At 42.0% G+C, this 26,615-nt stretch overlaps 3 protein-coding genes across 7 annotated transcripts in view; 2 read left to right on the forward strand and 1 right to left on the reverse strand.

The window, feature by feature from the left end:
- Window positions 1–1,876, forward strand: part of LOC119172394 (dTDP-glucose 4,6-dehydratase) — a 57,358-nt gene extending 55,482 nt beyond the window's left edge. The window contains exon 13 of the mRNA XM_037423467.2: window positions 1,449–1,876. Coding sequence (XP_037279364.2) covers window positions 1,449–1,502 — 54 coding nt within the window. The 3' untranslated portion in view covers window positions 1,503–1,876. The remainder of the gene's footprint in view (window positions 1–1,448) is intronic.
- A 5,003-nt stretch (window positions 1,877–6,879) lies between these two features.
- The window catches only part of LOC119172395 (testis-expressed protein 9), a 64,130-nt gene continuing 44,394 nt past the window's right edge, over window positions 6,880–26,615 (reverse strand). Inside the window, exons 1-4 of one of the 5 annotated variants that reach the window (XM_037423468.2) lie at window positions 9,432–9,519; window positions 8,931–9,009; window positions 8,383–8,499; window positions 6,880–8,120 (exon numbers count right to left, since the gene is read on the reverse strand). In XM_037423468.2, the coding sequence (XP_037279365.2) occupies window positions 8,031–8,120; window positions 8,383–8,499; window positions 8,931–9,009; window positions 9,432–9,433 (288 nt within the window). In that variant the 5' untranslated portion in view covers window positions 9,434–9,519 and the 3' untranslated portion in view covers window positions 6,880–8,030. Of the gene's footprint in view, window positions 8,121–8,382; window positions 8,500–8,930; window positions 9,520–20,179; window positions 26,074–26,615 lie in introns of those variants that run through there. The other 4 variants (XM_075893724.1, XM_075893722.1, XM_037423469.2 and 1 more) reach the window with 4 other exon arrangements.
- Window positions 9,846–26,615, forward strand: part of LOC119172396 (uncharacterized) — a 59,818-nt gene continuing 43,048 nt past the window's right edge. Inside the window, exons 1-3 of the mRNA XM_037423472.2 lie at window positions 9,846–10,460; window positions 11,512–11,545; window positions 26,087–26,178. Of these exons, the coding sequence (XP_037279369.1) occupies window positions 10,195–10,460; window positions 11,512–11,545; window positions 26,087–26,178 (392 nt within the window). The 5' untranslated portion in view covers window positions 9,846–10,194. The remainder of the gene's footprint in view (window positions 10,461–11,511; window positions 11,546–26,086; window positions 26,179–26,615) is intronic.

The raw sequence follows: 26,615 nt of genomic DNA on the forward strand, positions 1-26,615 counted from the left end.
ACCCTATCATTACGGGCGCCCGTCCAGAGTGGTTACAGATCATCATGCATTATGTTGGCTCTCCTCGTTAAAAGATCTCACCGGCCGGCTCGCCCATTGGGCGCTTCGGCTACAACAGTACGACATTCACATCGTTTACCGATCAGGACGAAAACATTCGGGTGCAGGTGCTTTGTCCCGATCACTTCTACGATGTAGTGACAAGGCGCCGTCTTCGCCTGCCCCCGACGTATCTGCACTTAGTGTCAGTGACATGCTACAGGAGCAACGAAAAGATCCTTGGATTGCTTCACTTATCAACCTGTTGAGTCGAACTCCCTCGCAAAACATTTCTAGAGGTACGCGCCGTCAAATACAGCACTTCGTTATCAGAGATGGTTTGCTATACAGATGGAATTATCTGTCCGAAAGACGCCAATGGCTCCTAGTTATTCCCAGACGTCTCCGCTCAGACATATGCGCCTCTTTTCATGTCGACCCACAATGTCCCCATGCTGGAGTGTTAAAAACCTACACCCGCCTGTCCCACCGCTACTACTGGCGTGGAACGTATCGCTTCGTTCGTCGCTACGTACGTTCCTGTCTCGCTTGCCAGCGCCGGAAGAATCCCACGACACATTCTCCATTTTATTTACCGTCGATGAACCACAATCTTAATGATTCTCTCCGTAAAACAGAACACAGCAGGCTCATCACCAGATAGTGAACCACTAGATTGTTCTGAAAGTATGAAATTTACCACAACAGTTCTAGATAGTGAACAGAATGCATGGCAAATCTACATACATAGCTTGTGCTTGCATTACTGTAACTGAAGCATCAGGGAAAGTCGCACTCATTCAAAAATATGAGGTAGATCCTGGGAAAATGCTAGGGAGCTTGTAATCACGTATCTAAAGCAACTTAGGGCCGGCCACAGAAAAACGAGTGGCAACCTAAATTTCTGATTTCGGGTATGCTAAGCTAATATGCCAGTATTTGTGCATTGATAAATCTTGTTGAACACGTAGTACAGTTGTTTTAGCTTAGAGAAAACTTTTTGTGTTTAAAGATGTTTGCTTCAACTGCTCTGAGGCAAGGTTTTAGCTGCTCCTGAAGTTGTGTCAAAGTTGCTTCAATCGATCACATCACTGCTATAGTTACTGGACGGCTTAAAAACAAGCATTTAAATTTTTTGGTGGACTTATTGCCAAGGTATTTTTACTAGGCAGCTGGGCTTACATAATGGCAGCAGAGGTTGCTGCATGTTCACCTATAATCAAATGTAATTTTTAAGTTAGAACTTGTGTCTGAAATATCAAATATCTGTACAGCCCGAGTGTTCAAAAACACGTACTTTGCCAATTCCTTATTCTGCTCAAGTTCTCTCAGCACTATCGACATCACAGAGAGGCTGTGGAACTTCTCAGAAGTGTCAAGTTTTGCCATGTTGCTTCTTTTTCGTGCAGATAGTCGAGGACTACGTTGAGATGAACTTGTTTCCAAGGTCACTGCTTCTGTGATGCAAGGGTGATGAGCAAAGCAAAGTGGGCAGAAGTGCTAGTCAACTTCTGGTCATCTACAGATAATTATAAGCGTGCCTTGCAAGTATTTCTACACGTCAGTGACAGTGTCCATCGCCCCGAGTGGAACATGCAAGCCAGTTTTCTTGCCTGTGTTTAGTTAGACCATTTACAGCTTGTAAGACGGAGGAGTCTCACACTCTCTCTATGCAGTATGTGTAGTATTCCACATTCCATGAGCGAGTTATTGCTTACATTGTTGAAGCCTGCAAAAATGCCTTTGATGCTCTCTGAAGCTTTTGCTTGCAGCCTAGCCAACTGTATTGTTTTGTGATACGATGGTTCAATAAACGTTTTTAAGCTGTTGTGCCAAATGTTTTGCAGTGGTTCGTATTTTTCGCTCAACCAACTGTTTTAACGTGTCAACATTTTCAGAGATACAGCGGAAGAAGGTGTCAGAGGGTGAGTTAGTGCAAATTCAACCGTTTGCTCGTGCTCGTAAGTGGCCTGTCTGTTTACTCGCGTATCACACCGGCTCTGTGAACTGGTGCTGGCTGTGAAGGTAATTCAAGGCAATTAAAGGTAATTAAATGCAACACTAAGTAATTTTTCTCACATTTGTTTATTTGTAGCTACTGCAATCCCACAAGGTGGCAATTAGAATCACAAGTATTGCAGAGTACACATGAATCTAAACAAGAACAAAAGTACAGCAGTTTTTCAGAATTACAGAAGCGGAAAAACGTATATACAATATTAATGAATAAATGATAAACCATGGCGACCAAAAAGTTACATATACAGGGTAGTATAGGTGGTGAAACCGCTGTGCCATTGTGCGCCAAACTTGCTTACATGTTCCGAACCACCCTTCCTGCGCCAAACTCTCCTATCAGCGCCGTACTGCTCCGCAGTACCTGAATTTAGCCGCAAAGTGTGTAAATTATCAAGCGTCGTGCCCGGAAACGTGGCTGAAACAGTGTCTTCTTGGTTTCATCGAAACAGAGTTTTGGTTTTGGAAAGATAGTGATCGCTCCAGGTCGAGCCATGAACCTTGATTCTAAGGGCTTGGTTGTAATCGATATGCGTGCGTGATCACGGCAGGCATAAGCGCGGCTAGCTCGTGGGCCCGTCTACGCGAAGAGACTCGAGAAGAGCATCTCACCCTGTCATAGCTGTATCCTGTTACACCAGCATTTTGTAGTTTCGCGATATTGTATCTACACGAGTTGGCTGCCAGTCATACAGTTTGTTGCTATCTCATTCATTTCTTCATTCTGGTGAAACTGTCTATTACACTATGGCAGCGTTCAGAAAAGAAAAACGATGGCAGTAGCGGTGCTTGAAAAAAAAGGGGAAGGGTGTCAGTTTCTCGAAACAGCTTAATACAAGTGCACATAAGTGCTCATAGAGCATATGTGCATATTCTCGTTCATTTGGCTGTTGTACTTAGTGCTTATCTACTCGGATGCTGACACTCGCACATTCAGGTAAACTAAAAAGGAAGAAGCTTGAGTGACTGTACATAACTGAAGAAGTCACAGTTGCACCTCAGTGGTAAAGCAATGAATGCGATAGCAGCAAATTTGTAATGGTATACGAAGTGAGGGTGACAGCTAACTCCTTTCGATCCGATCTCCTGCAACTCTACAAAACGCTGGTGTGTGACAATACGGCCTCTTAAAAGAGGACAAAATGTTTTGCACGGTCTTATCGCGATGAGAGTGCAGCATGCAGAAACATATGCAAGTCGGCCACTGATGGATGCGGAGCTAGCATGCGCGACCACGTTCTTAGAAGTGCGTTTTTAGTTGTGCCCCCTCTCTTGTTTTTTATTGCGATAGCAAATATGTGGACACTCTCGGCTGGTTTTTGCTGCCAGCGTCGCTGCTGTCATTTGCCATATATGTATTATATATATATTGCCACATTGAATATGCAGCACCAAGAGAACAATGAAGAGCACGTGCAGCGAGAGAGAAAAACGAGGCTCACATCCAATCAGTTTGCCAGTGTTCTGGTACAATTAAAGCGAGTTGTCTGGTATTCAACTGCTGCTGTTTCTGCATTGTGACACTGGTGGAGGCACTGGGTACATGTTCAGGACGCCTGACAACAGCCCCGCATCTAGTCCAGAAAGACTTCCACGCATCGACACCCCCGTTCACCGCAGCAGCCGCCGCCTGTTAGGCCTCAGCCCGGAGTTCGGTCCATTGCCGGAAAGCGTGACCGTGCCAGAAAGCATGACGGCGCCTGGAAGCACTGGCCCCAGCATGTCCAGCCCAAGCACGACACAGGTGACTGTTTTGAACCCTTGACTTCCGTTTGACTTCCCATGCTGGCAACAAGTGCTTGATAGTCGCTACTGATTATCTTACACATTATGCGGAAACAAAGGCTTTGTCAAGAGGCACAGCCATTGAAACCGCACGATTTTTCATAGAAAATATCATCCTGAGGCACGGTGCTTTGACAATCATAATAACAGATCAAGGTACCACTTTCACGGCCGCACTCCTGAAGACAGTGCTTGATCTAAGTGGAACAGCCCATTGGAAAACCACTTCCTATCATCCACAAACCAACGGCTTAACAGAACGCCTCAACAAGACTATTGCCGACATGTTGAGTATGTATGTTGACGTGGATCACAAGAACTGGGACGACATACCGTACATCATGTTCGCCTATAATACAGCAAAACAAGAAAGTACACGAAGAACACCGTTCAGTCTCCTTTATGGCCGTGAAGTGACGACGATGCTTGACGCCATGTTACTACACGACTGCAATGACATCGATTTAGACGTTGCATCTTTTACCGAACGATCAGAAGAAGCGAGGCAGCTTGCATGCGTCCGAATCAACCAGCAGCAATATTACGACGCCCAGCGTTATAATCTGCGACACAGACATGTCGTCTATTGGCCCGGTGAAAAAGTCTGGGTATGGAGTCCTATCCACCGCCAGGGACTGTCTGAAAAATTGCTGAAGAGGTATTTTGGCCCCTACACAGTTTTACAATGCCTGAGTGTCGTTAATTACGTGGTCGTTCCTGACAGCCCCTCAACAACTCGCCAGCAAAAACCAGAAATCGTGCACGTTGCGCGAATGAAGCCCTATTTTTCTGACTGATTTGCACCATACATCTACTGCACCGTTTTTTGTAGAAGAGCATCGGGACGCTGCTCTCTGGAGGGGGGCAAATGCCGCATTTAATATGCAACACCAAGAGAACAAGGAAGAGCACTCGCAGCGAGAGAGAAAGGCGAGGTTCTCATCCGATCAGTTTGCGAGTGTTCTGGTACAATTAAAACGAGCTGTCCGGTATTCAGCTGCTGCTGTTTCTGCATTGTGGCAATAAGTAGAAAAACTACAAAGAAAAATAATTCAGACAAATTGCTTCCGACAAGTGGAAGGCAACCTCTCGTGCCTGAGCGCGTGGTGTTAGCCACGAAAGCATACATCCTTCAATGCTCACACCACTTACCGCTGGCGGTGCCTATCTTGGAGGGAAATAGTGTGTTTTCAGTCGCCAGAGAGATGGTGGAAAGGGCCCACTCGGCGTCTCGATCGTTGTGACGGGTGCTCATTTCCCATGCGTACTTAGAACCCTGGGAGAAAGCAAGGTGGGGGGGGGGGCATACGCTTGTGCGTGTGCATGCTGATCTTACTGTGGAGGAGAATTGTATGCCTTGGGCTTTCACCAGGACGATTGCGTTCTAGTTTCCAAGTGCACAAAGGTCACTTGGTTTGCTGCACAGTGCCCGTTTGGGAAAAAATACCACTTTTCAGACACAAAAAAGTAATAACTGTGACACTTGTTATTTTGCACTTATCTGCACCTGTGAGTACATTTTATGCGTCATTTGTGTGTTAGCAGTGCACTGCTCATTTTGATCTGCTTGCCATTCTTCGCAAGACATTCTATTTTTGCTATCACATTCATTGTGTGCCCCCCTTTCAGTGAAACCAGCTTATTGCTATCACATTCATTGCATCGCCCCTGCGGTGAGACTGTGACTCTTTTCATGCTTTTTCTAGATGGGCAGAGTACCTCCTTTCTACATTGACTACAGGCCTCCTGGGCAGGGTTATCAAATGTTATCGCACGTGCCATCCAAGCGGCGGAGATGGGCCGGGTCGTTTCATTTCTGCTTCAACCACATCGGTCGCCCCCGCTCGTGCGGTTTGACACGCGGATATAACATACGATGCGTCGGGGTATGTTATAAATTTGGAAGTCATACGGGGCATGGCGGCAACAGCAGGAACCCGTCGGGCGTGTCCATATAATCTCTTATCGCAATAATGAGGCTATTACAGTACAATTTGGTTGAGTGTTTGAAAAATGCAGCCTTGAACAAATGTAGCTTCACTAGTGCTTTGAATGGTGCTAAGTCTGCTCCGAATGGTCTTACTGCTTTAAACTTGCTCGAAGAGGCCCTTATGGCTGCTCCAAGCCTGCTACAAAAAGCACCTTTGCCTGCTCCGTGGACTGCTCCCAAACCTTGTACCCTGTTTCAGCGCTGTAAATATACCAGAATCCGGCTGACACGCACAGCTTTTAGAAAACATGGCTGTTAATTCTACACAATTTAAAAACAAAAACAAAGAATTTACCCCTAGATTGTGGCTCAATTCCTGCAGATACCATAGTGCCATCGAACCTAGTACGATTTTTTTGTTGGCAGTATTGATGGGAATCCTTTAGGGGAAAAAAAAGCAAAACATTTAGTAAGCATCAAGAATGTTTAGCCATACAGGGCCACCCAAACAAGAAAAGATGTATTCAAGCCTACAATGTCACACTGGCATACTGTCATAGAGTTCGAAAGTTGGAACTTAAACCTTATGTTCATGATTGATAGTATTTTACTGTGACACCTGTAATAATAGTTTTCAAAGAATGATTGATTTGTAGGGTTTAACGTCCCAAAACCACCATATGATTATGAGAGACGCCGTAGTGGAGGGCTCCGGAAATTTTGACCACCTGGGGTTCTTTAACGTGCACCCAAATCTGAGCACACGGGCCTACAACATTTCCGCCTCCATTGGAAATGCAGCTGCCGCAGCCGGGATTCGAACCCGCGACCTGCGGGTCAGCAGCCGACTTTTTCAAAGAATGCTTTCATAGTCTGTTGTGGTGAAGAAATCTGTGAACCGAGGTTGTGTGCTCGAGCGGACGTTTCGACTGGTGGACTTGTCTTTCTCAAGGCTACCACTTGAAGGCCTCAAGCTTTGAAGCTTGAAACTTGTCAAAATGTGTTCTCAAGCACACAACTCCTGTTTACGGATTTTTTCATTGCAAGCTTCCATCTTGCCCATCCTGCGTTTTTTTTTTTAGTCATAGTCTGTGAATTGCTTCAAGACATTGCAACTTTTCAACATTTTATTTGGTGTTCTTTCTTCATAGGTGCTAACCTTTGCCAAATAAGAATTTAAGCACTTGCTTTTTTTAATGAATGCAAGTTACCTGCTTTTATGGTCAGCACATCAACATCCTTGCAATTAGGCCTGTTACAAGTTATTTTTGTAATGATTCTGTAGTTGTCACAAGTGAAAGCTATGCAACTCTAATTTTAGTTTGGAAAACAGAGGAGACTGGAAATTATATGACCTCAAAGTTGTTTTGGCTGCTGAACATTTTGTTTGTCCTGGTGTATAATATTTTTCTATTAGATGAAAGAATACGAGAAGGTTGTAAATCGACTATACTGGTGTTAAATGTAAAAGAACTGGGTACAACTCTATTTGTGTTTCATCGGCAAATGTTATATATGTTGATCATGATGCCATAAATTAAGGAAAAGGAACACTTGAATGTAGCAAACTGGGCTAGTGAAACACACTCATGATGGTTAGTTTAAAATAAGACAGGATGAGAAGAAAGTACTCTCCTAACTCCAAGGAAAATCTGCTTTTAAAACCCGACACATTCTCTGAGCATCTGCCACGACAATGTGAAATTTATAAGCTATGTACAAGGGGCGGCGTGAGCTGAGGGGTGCGAAAAGGGCTGAAGCCCCCATCTGCCCCCCCCCCCCCCAAATGTAGTCAAAACAGATTGCCTGATTTTTCTGCCTCCCTGGAGGAAATCGTTTGTTGTGGGTGCCCCTCCATAAAAAAATATCCTGGCACCATATTCTGACTTGGTACAAGAAATTTTCAGATATCTGTTGTTGCACTGTTAGTCTTACAAGCTTGCAAATTTCCATGGAATTTCGCTTCTAATGAATAGTCTACACAGGCTTCATGGTTGCTGCAAGGCTGCACCTTGGAGAAGGAGATCCAGATTTCTCATACTAGTGCTGGCATAAATTTCACAATAAGGTATATCTACAGAAGAGGCTAAGAGCAGCACGCACGGAGGTATTAACATCAACGCAACAAGCAGTGTTTTTACTACTTTTCGCATGGCTCTTTAGTGCTCTCAATCTTTCACGGATACCTGGTCCCTGGTCTACATGCCTATTGCGTAGGTGCACACATCAATTTGCCTGCAAAAGTGCAGTGTCCCATTTTCTACAGATTTTGGTCCTTCTTGTCTATCCCAAAGACGTGTATCAATTCATCTTCGGTGAACTGTATGATCCTTGTGGATTCCAAGTGGATCTGGGAAGAATGAAAGCATTGTAAGTGAGCTGTAGGCTTGGATTATGCTGATGACTGCTTAAAACATGGCATTTTCCTTCAATGGCTGTGGGCGACACTTTGCACATAAATGACGATGTATTTTAAGAAAATTGACTCATACCCAAAGAGGAATTCGCCACATGGTAGTTTTTAAAGTACAAACAGAGAATAAAATGAAACAATACTATACTTGTTATCATGTGACGTCAGAAAAGGAAGGATGAATAGTGATTATATTTACCTTCTGCTTCTTTAGTATGTCAATCAACTTCATTTGTTTCTTGATGAGCGCAAGCAGATCAGCCTTTTGCTTTTCAAGCTGCTGGTTCTTCTCCAAAAGCTCGGCCATGGCTTTTTCCTGTATATCATCCACCCCGTCAGTTCAATCATAAGTCGACCCAGCACGCATGCAATTTCAGGTGCGCTTTATCTAATTTAAGCTTACGGCGAACATGAAGTTTCCAATCGCATTCATTCGCAAACCTTACCAAATCGCCCAATCGCGATTGGCTTCTTGGCACAAAACTTTGAGTAAGAGCCAATCACAAAATCACGAACCAGCCATTAGACCTGACTCAATCGCGATCCGCATCAAATTGCTCGTTCGCGGTTGGCTCTTCGGCGAAATGGCGCGAGCGGGAGCCAATCACGTTCAGGGAATTCGATCGGACTCGTAGCGATCGGAACTGCCCCCGATTGACAGAGGCACTTCAAGCGCACATGCTCTCCGAACTCGATCACATCAGCCGTGGCGGAATGGCTGACAAAGAATTTACAATGGATATGTACCTCGCCACCGTGTTTCGACGACGAATAGTCCTTCGAAGACTTCTCAATATCTGGAAGCTTGTCACCGGTGTCTCCCATCCTGTCAGCCCCGAAAGACAACAGGCGATTGGGTTGAAAAAGAAACACAGAAGAGCATTCTATCCAACGGGAGGTATCCGTGAGAGGCAAAAACTAGCGTGCCGAAGATTGCACCGGCCAGCTCTGCAGCAAGAACAGCTGCCAGGCGGCGTGAAATAAGACGACTGGTGCAACACCAAGCGAAACAAAATGCCCGGAGATCTTTATTTAGCCAACGTAGTAAAAAAAATAAATGTGCTGCCTGCATGCGTGGATCTGTGCAGTTCTTTAACGGCGTGCGAGGTGAATGCGGCTACAGCCATCAGCTGATCGGCTCACCAATAACCATCAGCAAAGCCATGCTAATGCGGGACGAACGCTATGTCTAGGCGCTTGTTCATTCATCGCAAAAAATTTCCTGGGAGGTATTCAGTTGATACTGACATTCCAGTGAGCGAACGATACGGGTACGCTTATACACCGCCGATTTTGGCCACCCACAAGCTCGGGGAAAAAGAAAAACGTGAATGCTGCGGACGCGGTGCAGCTGCGCCCTCTAGAATCTATGCAATAGTATAATAAAGCTATTTTGTATCTGAGAGAGCGCGCTTGCAAATGAAGTATTTACTTTAAAGGTAACCGAGGCCCTTTATGTGACACAATGCTTAAAATCCGCAGTGCGCATCACTCCGTTATTAAACATATGGACACAAAACCAGTGCATGATTTTATTGAAGGCGCAGAACCAAGGTGAACAGAGAAGCTTTTAATTATTGTATTTTGCAACAGGGGAGCGTGCTTTGCTGCGCAGCCGCAGTTCCATCGATTGTTTAATGCAAGCACACACACAAATGCCCGTAGCGAAACACAAAGACGAATGCAAAAAGCGAAAGTGGCCTTGTGCGCATGCGCGCTATCGACCGGCTTGAAAGAAAACCTGATCTGAATATGATGCGACGAAATATTCATCAACCTAATGAAACGTCGTCAGTCTACTGCAATAACTTTTTTCGGCATTATAATTATTTAGACGTTTGGTCGTAAAATCTCCGTCTCGTACACGAAGGCGGTCACCTAGACGAGTCGGTTTGGTGACATCTTTTACGGCGTCCTCTAACAACTCGTCCAGCTGATTCCCGTGCCAAAATGGTAATCGTTTTAAATAAGTGTGTCCTCCGCTTTAAACTCCTGAATCTTAACCTAAATTATGGACCCTGCAAAAACGAAGACGCTGAAGCGAGAAAAAGCGTCGGTCAGATCGGAAGTCGGCTGTTGCGTGAAAGACGAGCCACCTGAAGTGGAAGCCGCGGACTGTGCTATTGACGTTAGTGGTCGCTTGTCGAACGGGATTGATTTTAAAGAAAATGTGCCAGGAACTGAGAACATGGGCATGTTTTCTGGACCGCTGGAAGCCGACACAACGAAGCCGGTCAGGAACAACTGGATGAAGACCCACATCGAGCAATCAATCAGGTGATGGCAGCTTCTCGCGAACCTTTCGCGATGCTTTGAGGTTCGATACCGTAAACAATGACATCTTATTTCTCGCAGCTTGGCATCGTAAGTCGTGGGTGAATACGGATGCCTTTGCGTTCGCCGATGACGGAGGAGTCATTAGCGCCCGCCGTTCTTCTGGCGTCGTGAGCGAACTCGAAGCTATTGTGCGTCCAGCGCGAGCGTGCTTGCATGGCTTCGCCCGCGCTGCGACGCGACCGCGGCTGTCGCCAATTACCTGCTACGCTAGGAACGCGGCGGTCCGAAATTGGAATCGTCGTGCGTTAATTTGTGGCAGCTGCTGTCGTTGACACATCAGCTAGCCGAGTCCTCGTCGATGCTTTGTTTGCGAACCACAGAGAAAAGGGGAACAAAAAAAATAAAATAAAAACGGAGTTTGATTCTAAGGATGTTTCGGAAACTGCGGCGTGAACCTGCGCGAGATCTATCGTGTTAGCCTTTTTTTTTTATCTGCATCAAGTCAATCGAGACGGAGTCGAGTGTTATGAATTCGCCAGGGGTCAACTTCTGCGCGGCGTCGTGCGCTAGAAACGCGCCGCCAACTATACGTGGTTAATTACGGCATCCCCAGCCTTCTTGTTCGCGCGGCTGTGTAAAGTAACGCCCGCTGTCGGATGGCCGTCCGCTGGCTCACGTTTGCTGGGAAAATGTTTGTGTAGATGCCGCGGGGATAGAAATGTAGCCTTCTATTGTCTTTCCCTTCTTTTTTCTTTCTGTTTTTCTCGCTTGCGTACACTGGATCACAGTAGTCAGCCGCTGCCAACGCGTTTGAGATTTTATTGAGGGCCCCGGTATATGACATTTAAAATAAATGATCAAAAGATCTTGCTGCTATATCATGACAAAAGATCACGTGCCGTTCTTCCTCTTTTTCAGTTTGGTATACCGTAAGTAGAGTGACTGAATTGTGACCTATGAGCAGCTAAATTTGTGTTGAATGAATGGCATATGGGTAATCATTGTAGTGCACTCTTTCGCTTAATCAGCTATCCTCTTGATTCTTTTGCAGTGAGGAAGCAAGGAAAAGGATAGCGACTCTCCTCGTAAGTTGAAGCGCATCTCTCTGCATTTTGTCTGTCCTTGCATTTCAAATACAGCTTGTACGCTTGTATGAATACCAAAGCCAAATAGTTGACATTCATTGATTCGATTCTGGTGAACTATGTTCAAGTTAAATCAAAAAGTCGTGTTTGTGGACTACTGAAGCTTTTTTATGCCTTCAAATGCAGTCATTAGACCTTCATTTAATGTGTAGAAGTTTCTCCAAAGGAAATTTCTTTCATTCTCACTAAAATGTTGTAGCTACAGTTGAGTGAGCTTTCAATTGTACTTGTGCTTTTGGCATTCCTGCAATGTGTGCTGTACTGGTACCTTGAGGTTAGCAGCTGTGAAGGGGGAAATTTGCAGTATTTTAAGAGTTATATTTACTCAAACGTGCAATCCAATTCAAGGAAAAGTCATTTTATCCTTGTTCTTCAAGTGCCGTGAGGATGACATTAAGTGCGGAGCGCTTTGGGAGCTCACAAGGTCGCTTGACATAACACAGGAGAAACCGTGTATAAAAATGGAAAGAAAGGGGGGGGGGAATAGATACAAAAAGAAAGAAGGAAAGGGGGATATCAAGAAAAAATAGAAAAATCAGTTCTTGAGTACGCCTTGGTAGTATGGAGCCCTCATCACTATTATTTTTAAAAAAGCACTAAAATTTCAGAGGTGCGCACGGTTTATATGCTCCCGGTATCGAAGGACAGAGTCTATTACAGAAATGCTTCATTATTCTGGCCTGCATTAGTCAGAAATGTGCAGGCAGAAAAATTGTCGGAAGCTACTATTTCAAATACTGAAGGGTCAACTAAATATTAGCGAAGCAGTGTACTTGCTACCGCCAGGTAAACAGAGCTCAAGAAGCAAACCACGACAGGCCAATTGAAGCGCACGGGACTCGTACCGATAGGTTCAGATACGCCTTCTTTTCTAGCACGATTGAAATGTGGGGTGAATTGCGGGTGCGTGCGGTTGAACGAAATGAATTGTGAAAATTTGAACAGACCTTGGGGGACTGTTTGTACAAGTGTGCTGCATGACCTTGATCTAACTTGCACTTGTGAGTTGACAGTATTGTAAAATAAATAAATACAAAATTTTTAAAGAAAAAAAGGAAAGAAAGAAAAAACAGAAAAGACTACCCAGGTCCTCTGCACTTCCTTCACACTTGTTGGCCCCACTAGGGCGAAGCTGCCATGATTTTTTTATTGGCAGTCGCAAGGCTAAAGATGCTACCAAGTATTGCGTCGAATGATTCAGATCAAAAGGTGCAGTCTTGCCGAAAACTTACAAGCTAAAACACACAGCAGTGAGCACGCCTCCTTTTTCAACAGTTTTAAGAGAAAAAATGCTTGTTTGTATGTAAGGCTATTTCGTAACAAACCTTTCATTTTAGTGTCTATTTGGTTAACTATTCCCCTAACTGTACTTTCCCGGCATACATATGCCTTGCAGTTTTAACTTTGATCATTTAAGAAGTCGGCATTTGCCTGTCAACATAAGTGTTGACTCTGAATCAAAGCTTTCTGGAGCCCTCCACTATGGTGTCTCTCTCATAATCACATGGCAGTTTTGGGATGTTAAACCCCACATATCAATCAATCTGAACCAAAACTCATCTTCTTTTTTGAATTCGGAAAGACTTGTTTTCACATTTTTTCCCCCTCTGTGCATAGTAAGGTATCATAAAAATAATGTCCTCTTAGAAAACGGGACTTTTAACAAATTTATACTCAAGTGCCTATGCTTCAACACAAAGATATCAGCTGCGAATGTCTGCAATAAATTGGCTTATTTATTAGTTATGAATATTGCACTCTTGTCATCATTGTGTAGTGCATATTACTTTGGTTATTAGTTTTATGTTCCCCTCAGCACGTTACATGACAATTGGGAAATTTACAGCCGTTATTGTATGTTTTATTTTTTTTAATGAAACGTTTTTTTTATTACCCCCAGGTATGTCTGAAAACATTACGTTTGTCACCAATATTGTCTTGTTGACTAACACACCCCTTCCTATAAATCCTGACTCACAAAAAATGCGGTTTTGCCTCATATCTTCTATTTCTGATAACCGAGAAAGAAATGTTGCTAAAAGGGACCAGAGATCAAGTACTGTGCGATAGCTAGCTGATAAAAAAATTGCAGCAATCCTCGAGTTATGTGTTTTGACATGTCTACCTGTTTGTACGTATAATCTTGTGTGTGCTGCCAGATGTTTGCGAATGGCTGTTGGTGGAACAACACAAATAAAATTTTTTTTAAAAAAACAGTGCTATGTTGTTAGAAGCTAGGTTAAACAAATTCACTTCTGGATTTCTACACGCATGCTTTCATGTAACGTGAGACATTGATTGAATGGTCATGTTTACAAAGTACGCGATTGTGTTTGCATTACGTTTCCGTTAAAATATCGCTACAACTAAGGTTCAACCATGCGACTTAAAACCGAGGAAATTCAGTGTAATAATTTGTTGTGGCGTGTAATGCACTACTTATCATTTGGTGCCTGCGATGAGTTTATTTATGTGGCCGCATGTATATATATATTGTAAAGATGAGAGCGCCATTGGGGCGCGGGCATGCGCTTGAGAGGCTTCACTCTCGAGCAGAGGAAGACGAAGGCAGATAATAGAACAACCGGGCAACGATCAGGCGTTGTGTCTATATGTCGCATTACAATATATATATATATATATATATATATATATATATATATATATATATATATATATATATATATATATATGAAGTGCTCACCATTTTCAACTCGGGGGCCAGCAACCTGCCGCTGTCACTAAAGCAAAAGAATGTAAAACTGTTGCATTTCACCATTTCTAGTGTGAGGCAGAAGCTATGAGATTAACAAAGAAACTTGACCACTAGTTGATGACAAGGCAACGTAATACCAGTGTCGCATGGGCACTTATTCCGATCATGAAGTGGACCGAACCAGATCGCATGTGTTAGTCTCAATAACAAGTTTGTCTGTGCAACACAGTACAGCCTAATCAAAATCGAGTTTGGCACAGACTTTAGCTAAATCGTGATAACAGAGCCGAATTGCGATCATGGAGCCATATCGCAATTGTCTTGATCTCTGACAGTCCTGATTGCGATTACTTAACACAGTGTAGCAACACCTGCTTCAGATTGAGCCTGATCCAGATTGCCCCAGATGGTGATCAAAAGTTTCCGTGTGATGCCTGTATGAGGTTGAATGAGAAATGACTGGTTTAAGATTAGGGGATTGTAGGACAACAGAGTCGACTACAGTCTAGAGAAAAAAGAGGGATAGTCAATAATTTGGCTGATATTATTGAGAGGGAAAAAATGGACAGAGACTGGCACATCACGAGAGGGACAGACAATGGATGGTGAGTTGGAGTAATGGAATGGATCACAAAAGGGAAAGCGCAGGCAACGATAGTAGAGGGTTGAGCGAAATCATGAAACTGAGAAATTCGCTGGTATAAAATGAAATTAGCTCATGCAGGGAAAGCTGGGCTGGAGATAATGGGGAGTCCTGCAGTGGACACAAGATGATGATGATGATACCAATAGATGGGATAATCCCAGAACTGTGTTGAGACAGAAATGGTACCGTCTGATTGATTAGTGTAAACTACACTGAAGTGACATGTGCTGATCAACATAAATGCCTGAAAAAGATGCAGACATCACTTGTCATCTACATCCCTACTTTGTATTCTTGATTGGTAGTAGTGTTTTAATTCACATTCAAGCCATCCAGCCCCAAACTTGGCTCTCCTAGGAGAAACCAATACATTGGAAACATTGGACAGTGAGCAAGTGTTTGAAACAGAAGAGATGTTTCAGTAAGTTGTAATAAAGGCAGAAAGACCAAATTTTTACTGGAAACTAGGTAAAACACTTTGTTAAAACAATATGCTATTTACATATCCAGGAATAAGAAAGTATGGAAAAATAGTTTTCAAAGTATTTCTTGCACTCCCTAATCTGTTAATAGATGAGAAGGCACAGTCATGCAGAAATGCCTAGCACATCTATTATCTTATCTTTTACATGTTGTTTACTTATAGTGTTCATTTATTTGTACTCATAAAGCTTTTTGTTATTTAAATGACAGGAAGAAGTTAAAGATTACAGCACATAACACGATACATGAAAGAGAAGCCTTCATTCAGAAGCTTCTTTTTTGTACCAGTTTGGGTTTGAATTTACTCTACAAGAATTGTTCATATATTTCCTATACTATATGTACATTTTCTTTTGGGAATATTACATCAATGGCAGATGGCCCTCAGCAGACATGTTGACTAAAACAACAAAATTATTCTCAAGATTGATTGTTATTTTCGTGTCAAAATTAGCCTCACAAGAGGGGATGACATTTAATTATAAGGCACAGAATCTGCTGTTGTTGTTATTACTTGAATGCACTGCTCACAACAATACCAGCTGTTTGAAGGTTGTATACATTAATTTACACTAACATTTATGTTGGCCCATGTTTTTTCGTGCGGCAAGGCACATTATAAGCAACGACTCTGGAGAGGAAAAATTGGGCTGTAATGGTAACTTTTAATGTGATAGCGAGAAAGAGCCTGTTTCGCTGAAATTTTTATCTCAACGTCAGCATCTACGTCATTGATTGTGAACGAAAAATCATCTTGTCTATGAACGAAAAAACCAAAGCCAGGCTAGCAGTTGAGAGGGCAATGCGTATCGGTCCCAATTATGCTACCCCGTTCTACTTTTATTTATTTATTTACTTTATTTACAGATACTGCAATCACCATTTGGTGATTTTAGCAGGGTGGTACATGAAGTTAGTCATGAACAAATGGCAACTACAATGACATATAATATATACAGGTTATACAATGTGTATAGGGCAAATACAAACTTCAACTGGCAATAACATACAATAAAAAATAGGAGACTACAATTATACAAGCATGTACAGTGGTATGTAATGCTATTTAACAATTCAACTGGTTAGTGCACTTTCTAATTCCGAGGAAAACACTGCCAATGAGGGTGCTGAAACAATTGCATTAGTTAGTTTGTTCCACTCGACTATAGTGCGAGGAAAAAATGAATACTTAAAGCAATTATTGCGTGTGGGAAAGGGGGTTATGGTGAGGTCATGTCTCTGCCTGGTAGAGTAGCCAGAAGAAAAAGAAAAAATACCGGCTATGTCTACTTGATATTGGCCGTTAATTAGTTGGTACAGAAACTTAAGCCTTGAGTTACGGTATCTTAATGATAAAGGTGAAAGTTTAGCTCTGCTTAATAGGTCAGTAACAGAAGTCCTCAAAAAATTATTGTAGACAAAACGAACTGCTCTTTTTTGCACTTTTTCTAATTTGTTAATGTTAGTCTTAGTAAAAGGATCCCATATAATAGCGGCGTAATCTAATATTGGTAAAACAATTGATTTGTACGCTAAAAGGCGGACAGAAGGAGTGGATAGTTTGAGAGCACGACATAGAAAAAACAGTTTGTAAGTTGCATTGGCCGTTACATGTGTAATGTGTTTGTTCCAGCAGAGATCATTCGATATGTAAAGCCCCAAGTACTTATAATTAGTGACTTCAGTCAAAAAGGTGTTGTTAGCATTGTATCTGAAATGCAAAGGTTTTTTCATGTGTGTAATTCGCATAAAAACAGTTTTATCAAAGTTAACGACCATCTGCCATTCCTCGCACCAGGAGGCTACTTTTTGAAATGCCTGATTTAACAGAAGTTGGTCGGATGTGCTATGAACCTCAGAGTACAAAACACAGTCATCTGCGTAAAGTTTCACTTTAACAGGAATTTGTTCTACAATATCATTAATGAACAAAAGAAACAGCAGAGGCCCTAGAACTGAGCCCTGGGGAACGCCAGAACCAACCATTACATATTTTGAGTTGCAATCGCGAAAAGAAACAAGTTGTTGTCGTTTAGTTAGGTAGAAAGAGAGCCAGCCCATTAACTTTTTGTTTTTAAGTATTTTCTCTAATTTAAAAAGTAATTTTTTGTGGGAAACCTTATCGAAGGCTTTGGCGAAGTCCTTAAAAATAGCATCTAATTGTTTGCCGTGGTTAATACTTTTCGCAAAGTCATGTACGGTTTCAACTAGCTGAGTGCAGGTTGAAAAACCTTTTCTAAATCCGTGCTGATGTCTAGTTAAGAAATTGTGTTTGTTGAGAAACTCTATGATATGATTGTGTATTATATGTTCTAATATTTTGCAACATGTTGAAGTTAATGAAATTGGTCTATAGTTACCGACCTGGTTTTTGTTTTCCTTTTTGTGTAATGGTTTAATTCGGGCAGTTATTCAATCATGCGGTAGTTCACCATCGAGTAATGATTTACAGAACAGCACGTACAAATACTTTGATGTCCATTCTGCATACCTTTTTAAAAAGTCATTGGGTATGCAATCAGGGCCAGGTGATTTTTTCGTGCAATCAGGGCCAGGTGATTTTTTCGTGTCTAGTTTCAGTAACATGTTTAAGATACCCCTTTCCGAGATAACAACATCAGACATGGGAGGTAAGGAGACATCAAAAGTTGGCAAGGTACCATTGTCTTCAGTGTAAACAGATCTGAAGTGTTCATTAAAAAGGTTCGCGATTGATTCATGATCACTTATCTCTCTGCCATTGTCATCAAATATTTCGCATTCATTTGACTTAGGAGAAATTGTTCTCCAAAACTTCTCTGGCGATGAAGTAATGAAGCTAGGTAAGGACTCTATCTGAAATAACCTTAAGTTTAATTTGAGATGTCAATTCTGCAATTCTTTCTTGACAACTGAAATCAGCACAATAAGTTTTACTTTTCTTTTTTAATCGCTTTACCTTCCTTCTCAATTTCAATGTCTCCCTAGTTATCCACGGGTTCTTGGTTCTGGGCTTTTTACACCTGGTTGGGACATAACGCTCAATGCTTTTGCTTACAATGCCCGTAAACTTAATCCAAAGATCATTTACACTATCATCACTATCGGCAAAATCATCAAAATGAAAAGAAAGGATATCGAGTATCGACTCATCATCGGCTTTACAAAAGTTATAAAAAGTAGTCACCTTAGGTTTTTCACCGACAGAAAGATTTGACACGGTTAACACTACAGCAACGTGATCGGAAATACCGGGGACAATGTCACAAACGCAATCACGTGTTATATTTCCAGAAACAAAGACAAGGTCTAGAATTGATTTCGAGCTGCCTTGAATCCTTGTGTAACTTTCAACTACCTGTGATAAATCATGTTGAAAGGCAATGTCTATCATGGTATCTGCGGAAGCATCGCAGCGACTAATGTGTGTCATTGTTGGCCAATCAACACCTGGCAGATTAAAGTCACCTGCCAAGATTATTCGGTCACCCGGCTTTACATAATTTTCCATATATTTTTTTAGCTCATCGATACTATTGACTGAAGAACCAGGGGATCTGTATAAAGCACCCAATACATATCTAGTGTTACCATGATTGACCTTACAAAAGATACATTCGGCATTAGGCACATCTGGCATTTTAATTAATTTTAACCCCTTTTTAAACAGAATACATACACCTCCTCCTTTCGAGCTGCGATCCTTTCTATATGCACTGAAACCCGGTGGAAACACTTCGCTGTCATAGATCGAATCTGTTAACCATGTTTCAGTTAGGAAAGCTATGTCAGGATTCTGTGAGAGCAGAACCCCTTCTAACTCAACAGCCTTGTTTACAACACTTTGGCAATTAATATTCAGAATTTTAAGCGAGGTGTCATGTGGGATGTTTTGTCAGTCTCTAATTTTGTTCTTAATGCGGTAACGGGATTTTTTAATGTCGTCCCACCCATACGTTACCCCATCAAGAATTAGTTTGTCGTACGAGAGCTTGACTTTCGCGCCTTTGGCCCTTTCGGTAGTTGATGTTTGCCATAATTGCCTCCTGATATCTCTAACTCGCCTAGAAAAGTCTTCAGATATGGATAGGTCACTGTTCTTTAATTTATAGGCTGCCTTCAGGATAGACACCTTTTCGCGATGATCCAGGAAATTTATTATAACCGGTCGTACTTTGTTCTCAGCCTTTTGACCTAGTCTGTGGATTCTCTCAATACCATTGACTGATACGCCAAGTTTGAGTTGGAAAACTTCGTCACTTACGGCCTTTGTGAGTGTTTCCGTAGTCTCGGTGCGTATCTCAGTTAGACCGTATATTATCAGATTATTCCTGCGTCCTCTGTTTTCAAGCTCATCTATTTTTGCTTCAAGTGTTGTAAGCTGCTTTGACAATTTCACATTATTTGCCTCAAGTTCTTTTACTGTTCCTGACAATGCGTTCATTGTCGACAGCTGTTTTTCTATGCCATCAACTCGGTCTGCCAGAGCAGACATTTTTCGCTCAATGTCTGCCTGGGATACCGTGATGGCATCAATCGAAGACTGCATTTTACCCTGGCCAGCTAACAAATCACGCAGCATTTCTTTTTCTGTAGGGCCAGGATTTGATTCTATATCGCCGCAATCTAGTAGATCTTTCGTTAAAACACTCACGCAACCAAAAAAACATTTCAGGCGCAGTGGGCAAGGCAGCAACAGCAAAAAGCGGTCATCGCTACGATAACACCCGTCAGGGAGATAAACACCAACCTGAAGTATAAAGTGGAACGGGTCTCTGAGCATGTTGTTGCCGCTGCTGCTGCAAGGCCCACTGTCGCAGCATAGTCCAGGCGCTGCTTTTATAGGGACGCTCTTAGTCACGTGGAATGATGTCACCGACGTCGGCCGATATGTCAGTGCAGTGACGAAGGGATCAGCATAAGCGTCGACGTGAGGGAACATTCCACGTGCGGCGATGTACGGCTGAAGACTGCGCAGCACCATCACGCTAGACAATCCCCCTCCAACGCAGCACCAGCTGGTATCGATGCAGCCCAGTAGGATGGTTGCCACCTGAAGTATAAAGTGTAACGGGTTTCTGAGCATGTTGTTGCCGCTGCTGCTGCAAGGCCCACTGTCGCAGCATAGTCCAGGCGCTGCTTTTATAGGGACGCTCTCAGTCACGTGGAATGATGTCACCGACGTCGGCCGATATGTCAGTGCAGTGACGAAGGGATCAGCATAAGCGTCGACGCGAGGGAACATTCCACGTGCGGCGATGTACGGCTGAAGACTGCGCAGCACCATCACGCTAGACGATCCCCCTCCAACGCAGCACCAGCAGGTATCGATGCAGCCCAGTAGGATGGTTGCCACCTGAAGTATAAAGTGGAACGGGTTTCTGAGCATGTTGTTGCCGCTGCTGCTGCAAGGCCCTTTTTTGAAGGCAAAGAAGCATCCTCCAAGTTTTTCTTTCTATCATTGCAGAAAAAAAATTTTCTTGTTGTAAGAAGCAGCATAGTAATCCAGGAATGACGTGGAAACAATAGATGGGTGGTGATTCTACCTCAGAGTACAGCCAAATCTCAATATTGTGAACCTCGGATGAAGGGCTTTTTCAGGCTAACAACTTTTTCAAAACTTTCTCTCTGAATATTCATTTAGTTACTGAACTACTATGAATTTTGGAATACCAAATGCTTCAGAATAACGTATAGAACTTTATCATCACTTTTTTGAAAAATTCTCTTTGAATGTTCATTAAGATAATGTGAATATATTTCACTACTATGAATTTCGGAACACCAAATGCCTCAGAATAACGTATAAAATTTCATCATGTACCTGCCACTATCATCATCATGAGAATACACGCGTATTTTCCTATCCTCCCACTCTTTTCAAATGTGTGATAGCCCTGTTGGCATCATGATCGCCTGGTTCTTGTTTTTTGCGTAGAGTTTCTTAATATACACTAGAGGGAACTCTGGCACTAGTGTAATGGGAGCTGCAATGCATGGCGCTTCAGCGAGCATGGGAATGATGGGTAGTACACCGATTTGTCTAATCTTCGTTTTTCTGGCCTGCTTCTGGCTACGTGTGTGTTTGTGTGGCTTAGAGCTGTTTTCTCATGAAACAGAAATAAACAAATGTTCAGCAGTTGCGCTTCACCGCTTTGTTCTTTTACACTTACCATTTCAAATCGGGGCACGAAATCGTAAAGGATACGTTCTTTCTTTTAAAACGAAACCGAAACCTGCAGTAAACGAAGCCGCAAGTGCGATTCGCTGCCCGTAAGTATGAAGACTAGGCAAATCCGTGTACTAACCATCATTTCCATAATCGCTGAAAGATCGCAGCGCCAGAGTCCCCTCTGGTTAATTTTAGGAAACTCTATGGTTTTTTTGCATCAGGCTTTGCCCTGTTGCCTTTATTTTCGTTGGGCAGCTTTACCTTTGTGCTTGTTACACGGCTGTTTTCTAGCCTTTGGTTGGTAGTTGAACATTCATGATGATCTTGGGAAACAGCACGAAAGAAATGCTACGACTCTGAAAAATGTGACGCGAGTGACCTATGGTATGAAGTCGCCCATAATTATCTGTGCATGCTTCACTAACGCTCAAAACACTGCGCACAGAGCAACTACGAAGCATGCAGGTGAGTTTAGCTGACCTTCGATAAGATCCATTCCATTTGTCATGATAAGGAAACGGCGACAAGAGTGAAGAGGACGTTGAAACAGCGTGTGCGAACCAATGTGAAGAATCTGCACTTAATGGAGATGTTTCACAGTGTGTAAAAAGGCATGTAGTGATTAATACTTGCATGTTAGTCACCCCAAATAGTTGTGGTGGTGGTTCCAATCCAGGCTTGTTCTTCTGATGAGTGAATCTTTGTACAGCTTTGTTCAACAACATGTACGAGCTGTCTCGATGTAAGGATGGAACGATGGAACAGTTTTATTCCGCTAACATTGCATTTTTAAGTTTCATCAGTGGTACAAGCAGAGCCTCAACCAAATTTTCTCTGGTATCATGCAGTAGTTTGTGATGACTTATTAGAAAAAATTATTGTTGACGACTACGAGTTCTCGTGTATGGTGGCCATAGCATCACTTTTGACTCAGTAACTTGTGAAAATAACTGTACTAATACCATTCAAGAAATATAATATACATCCTAAGCACTGGAAGTGTACAGGAAGTGTATTATAAAATACATATTTGTATAATATTATAATTTTCTAAACAACATAAATAGCACAAACTTGTCACACTTTGTAATTAAGGGATACCATGCAAATTCTAGAGTGTGTTATCCTGTGCCTTGAGCTTTTTCAAAATTGAAGACGTCGCTCAATCTTGGACAAAACACTTCTTGCTGGTATTATTCCTTCACTTTTCTACACATTCCATGCTGTTCATTTTCACATTACTGTGAAGTTTGCAGAACCTTCAGCTAGTTTTCAGCCCCATCAGCGTTCCACCCGTCAACACTAGAGCTTCAATATTCAAGCATAGACTCATCCCTTGTTATCAACAGGGGAATTTCTAAAAACTATGAACACCTACTGGCACAATATTTATGTTGTGTATGTTTTCTGTTATGTTTGAGTTTACCCCATTCCTGTAGTAACCTCATGGTAATGTGTATTAAAAAAAAAAGTCACAGCTCTGCCACAAAGGCGAAGCGATGAATGCGATAGCCACAAATTGGAAGGTCACGCGCTGAATGGCCAGCAGATCGAAACAAAAAAAAGCATTCCAGGCTCTTGATTCGCAAGAGCCTGGAATGTAAAAAGTGCCAATTTGCCATTTTTCTGTTGTGTGTTGTTGGTAGTTTCTGTGGTGAATTTCCCATGATTTTTGGAGAGTAAGATTGTTCTTAGTGAATTCAGTCTTTCACTGAAATCCTTATTAAGATTAAATGGTTGGACTGATCCTGAACCACTAACGAAAAAGTGCTTAATAACTATCAAGTTCAAAGCAAATCTGATGTGTCCATACAAAGTACAGGTTGTACTTACTTTAGATTTAGCTTATATATTATTAGCTTTGAGAGTTCTTTGGCATTTGGGCTTTCGGCCTTGCTCGTCACAACTTCTACTTTTCAACAGCCGCTTTTCAGAGTAAGCTGTTCTGAAACCGCTTGGCATTAGTCGTGCAACCGTCAGATCTTGCAATAAACTTTACTGCAAAAGGTTACCGGCATTAGTCATGCAACCGTCGGGTCTTGCGATAAACTTAAAGGTTATATTCATACATGGCACTTACATTGTTGGTAAGACCACGGAATCAATATAGGCAAGTCATTTCTTGTCCTTTTTATTTACTTGCTGTTCTCTTTCATTAAACACTTTGGAAAACAAATGTCATGGTGATCTGCCACCAAGCATGACTTGCGGGTTCCACCCGTGGCGCATTCTACAGAAGACAAAATATTGTCGCGATAGGAAACAACAAAGGGGTCGAGACCTAGTGAACGACTGTTTACTTTCGGTCACAGCAGCCACCAAGTTCTTTCTTCTCAGCCTCGACTGCCACTAGCGCATGACCCTCTCCCCACGAAAAAAAAAATGCTTTGTCTCGATACAAAGGGCGGGGGTCATTATCCGCCTCGCGAGTGCTTTGAAAACGCAGCTGCTACTTAGTCCTGCAGTCTCCCCTGACGAAGTAACCAAGTGGGTTCCGAAACCTCGGGTTTCTTCAAAAACTTTTGATTGGAGTTTAGATCATCTCCCCACTTTTCCTAGCAGTACATCTTGTAGGCCAAAAAGTGATAAAAAACAAAATTTCATGAACTAATTGTTAATACCACCAGATAACTTGTGAATGTCTTTAAAATAATGTCTGTAATTTTATGTAAACATAACCTAATGAATATTTTTTTGTTGACACACTTTAACTGCGGTTTTATTATCATTATTATTATTTTCTGTAGATATTTGCGGGTGTAAGATCTCTTACCACTCATTGATACAATATTTCCCCATATTTCATCCAAAATAGGTTAAAAACAGGTAGAACTAAACAGATGAGCAGATGAAACAAATATCAGACGAAAAGTATGCAGATTAAGCATGAATAGAACAATGAACGCATTTTTTGCGGGATCAGCATAATGAAGTTTTTTTTTTTCTTATCAATGATAATCGGTGACACACAGCCACTGTGGCGAAGTCATCATTGCCAAGTTGTCACTGCCTTGTCTGTCATCACCACAGATGACATGTACAGCAGTTTTCCAACATTTAAAGAAAATCCAGAGTTTTAGTTACTGGTTGAAGCTGAGTTATAACACGAAGCCTCCACCTTTGTAAACTCTTTATCAATTTGAAGAATGGGGTTAATGGAATGTGCCACATTGAGTACCATTTGTTTCAAAGTTTATAGTTCCAGTTGCTGTACTCCTGATTTGTTTGAGACAAAACATGCAATTAACAAAGGACATCATTTAGTGTTTATTAATGTGCTTAATCAGTACTTAGTTGCCATTGTTAATTAATTGCCTAATGTAGTTCATTATACATGCATATAAAATTCAAGCCCAAACAAGGAAGCACTTTAGTCCAGAGCTTACCTCTGGACAGTTATGGATTTATCACAAGAGACTCAATTTTCGAAACATTTACGATTTCGGTGGAATCAATATTTTGCTGGTTTGTACGTACCTATGTTTCAGGACATGACTCCTTTAAAGCAAATGCAAATACAGTCACCAAATAATTTTTGTAGAGCCTGCTTTTTCAGACACACTGAAATTTTTTAGTCCACTCATGACACCGCTGCCTGTTTTGCAGAAACACTGTGTAATTGGCCTCCAAAATTTCAGCTGAAGCCACATGAAAATTGCATTAGAAAAACTTCTTGAAACTTTAATTTGTTCATAGTGCAAGTCACTGTAGCTGTGGCATTGTAACAGCACTTCTGTTGACAGCATTCTTGTGAAGCATTCTGAGGGATATTTTTGTGCCCAATCATTAGAAGCCTCTCAAAGAGCGAGAAGTGTTGGAGCAGAGTGCCCTATTTGTACGGACATATCCGCAGGCACTCTGATTAGATGAAAAGGAAACTAAGGAATAAAATAAAGATATAAACTATGCTAAAATATATAAATAAAACCAAACAAATTTTATTTAGTTAAAAGGTGCCTTCAAGATTCGGTGACAGAACAGCTAGCACATGCACACTACTGTATGAACATGCCATGGACACATGTGTCGTGAAGGTGTATAAAACACATCAGGGATCTCTCCATGCAAGCTGTTGCACAGATAGGTTTATGTTTGACATGGTCTGCATCGCATGACCCTACTACTGATGCAGTGCTTCGTTGGTTTGTAAGTGCGACCGAGAGAGTACATACTATGAAATTTAAGCATTAAGCTTATTCAAGTTTACTTTGCCTGTGAAGACTTCCTGACGTATGTACTAAATTGTGAAAAACTGTTGGTGTTATTGCAAAGCTTTTGTGTTTAGTTTCTGGTCATAGTGACTTTCGAATCGTAAGGTTGACAAGTCTTCAGGCGATATAGGCATGCCTGGTGCTTTTATTCACCGTATACTCTCTGTGATTTGATGGAATGCCGGACTGTAGTCATTTGTAGAGGCGTGTGCGATGCAAATGTAATACGTTTTTTACAAAATGTGATTGCTTTCTCCCTTCACGTTATTTGCAGGAAGATGTCAGCCAGCTTACAGACATTGAGAAGCTATTTCTTTACCTCCAGCTTCCCACTGGGACTCCCATTGACACAGACCCTCTTAAGCAGTGAGTTTTAGTTTGAAATGTTTTAACCTCCTTAGGGTTGTACCGAGGCGAAAATCCAGGTTTCCTGTTCAAAAGGGGGTTATGATTTTCAGGTGCGGATTGATGATTATAATCATAGCATTTTTCCTTACAATCATCAATGGGGCAAGTTTAAGCCATCAAGCATTGCGATTGCATATTAGTAGTTGGGAAGAATGAAGTCGTGAATGTATCATGTGTTGCACAGAAACTTCTATGAGCTTTAAAAGAGCTCACTGTTTGACGAGTTGGTTTGTTGACATAGAAACCATAGTGAGTTGCACAACTAAACAGGACACACGAGAAGGAACAGACGAGTACAGGCACACGCTAACAACTGATTTTATTGAAGGAAGATCCATACTTTCGTACATTAATATGCTGTGCAGGCGCACCATTACTGCAACTAAAAAATGTCA

This window comes from Rhipicephalus microplus, chromosome 4 (genome assembly GCF_043290135.1).
Source record: "Rhipicephalus microplus isolate Deutch F79 chromosome 4, USDA_Rmic, whole genome shotgun sequence".
Classification (NCBI taxonomy): domain Eukaryota; kingdom Metazoa; phylum Arthropoda; class Arachnida; order Ixodida; family Ixodidae; genus Rhipicephalus; species Rhipicephalus microplus.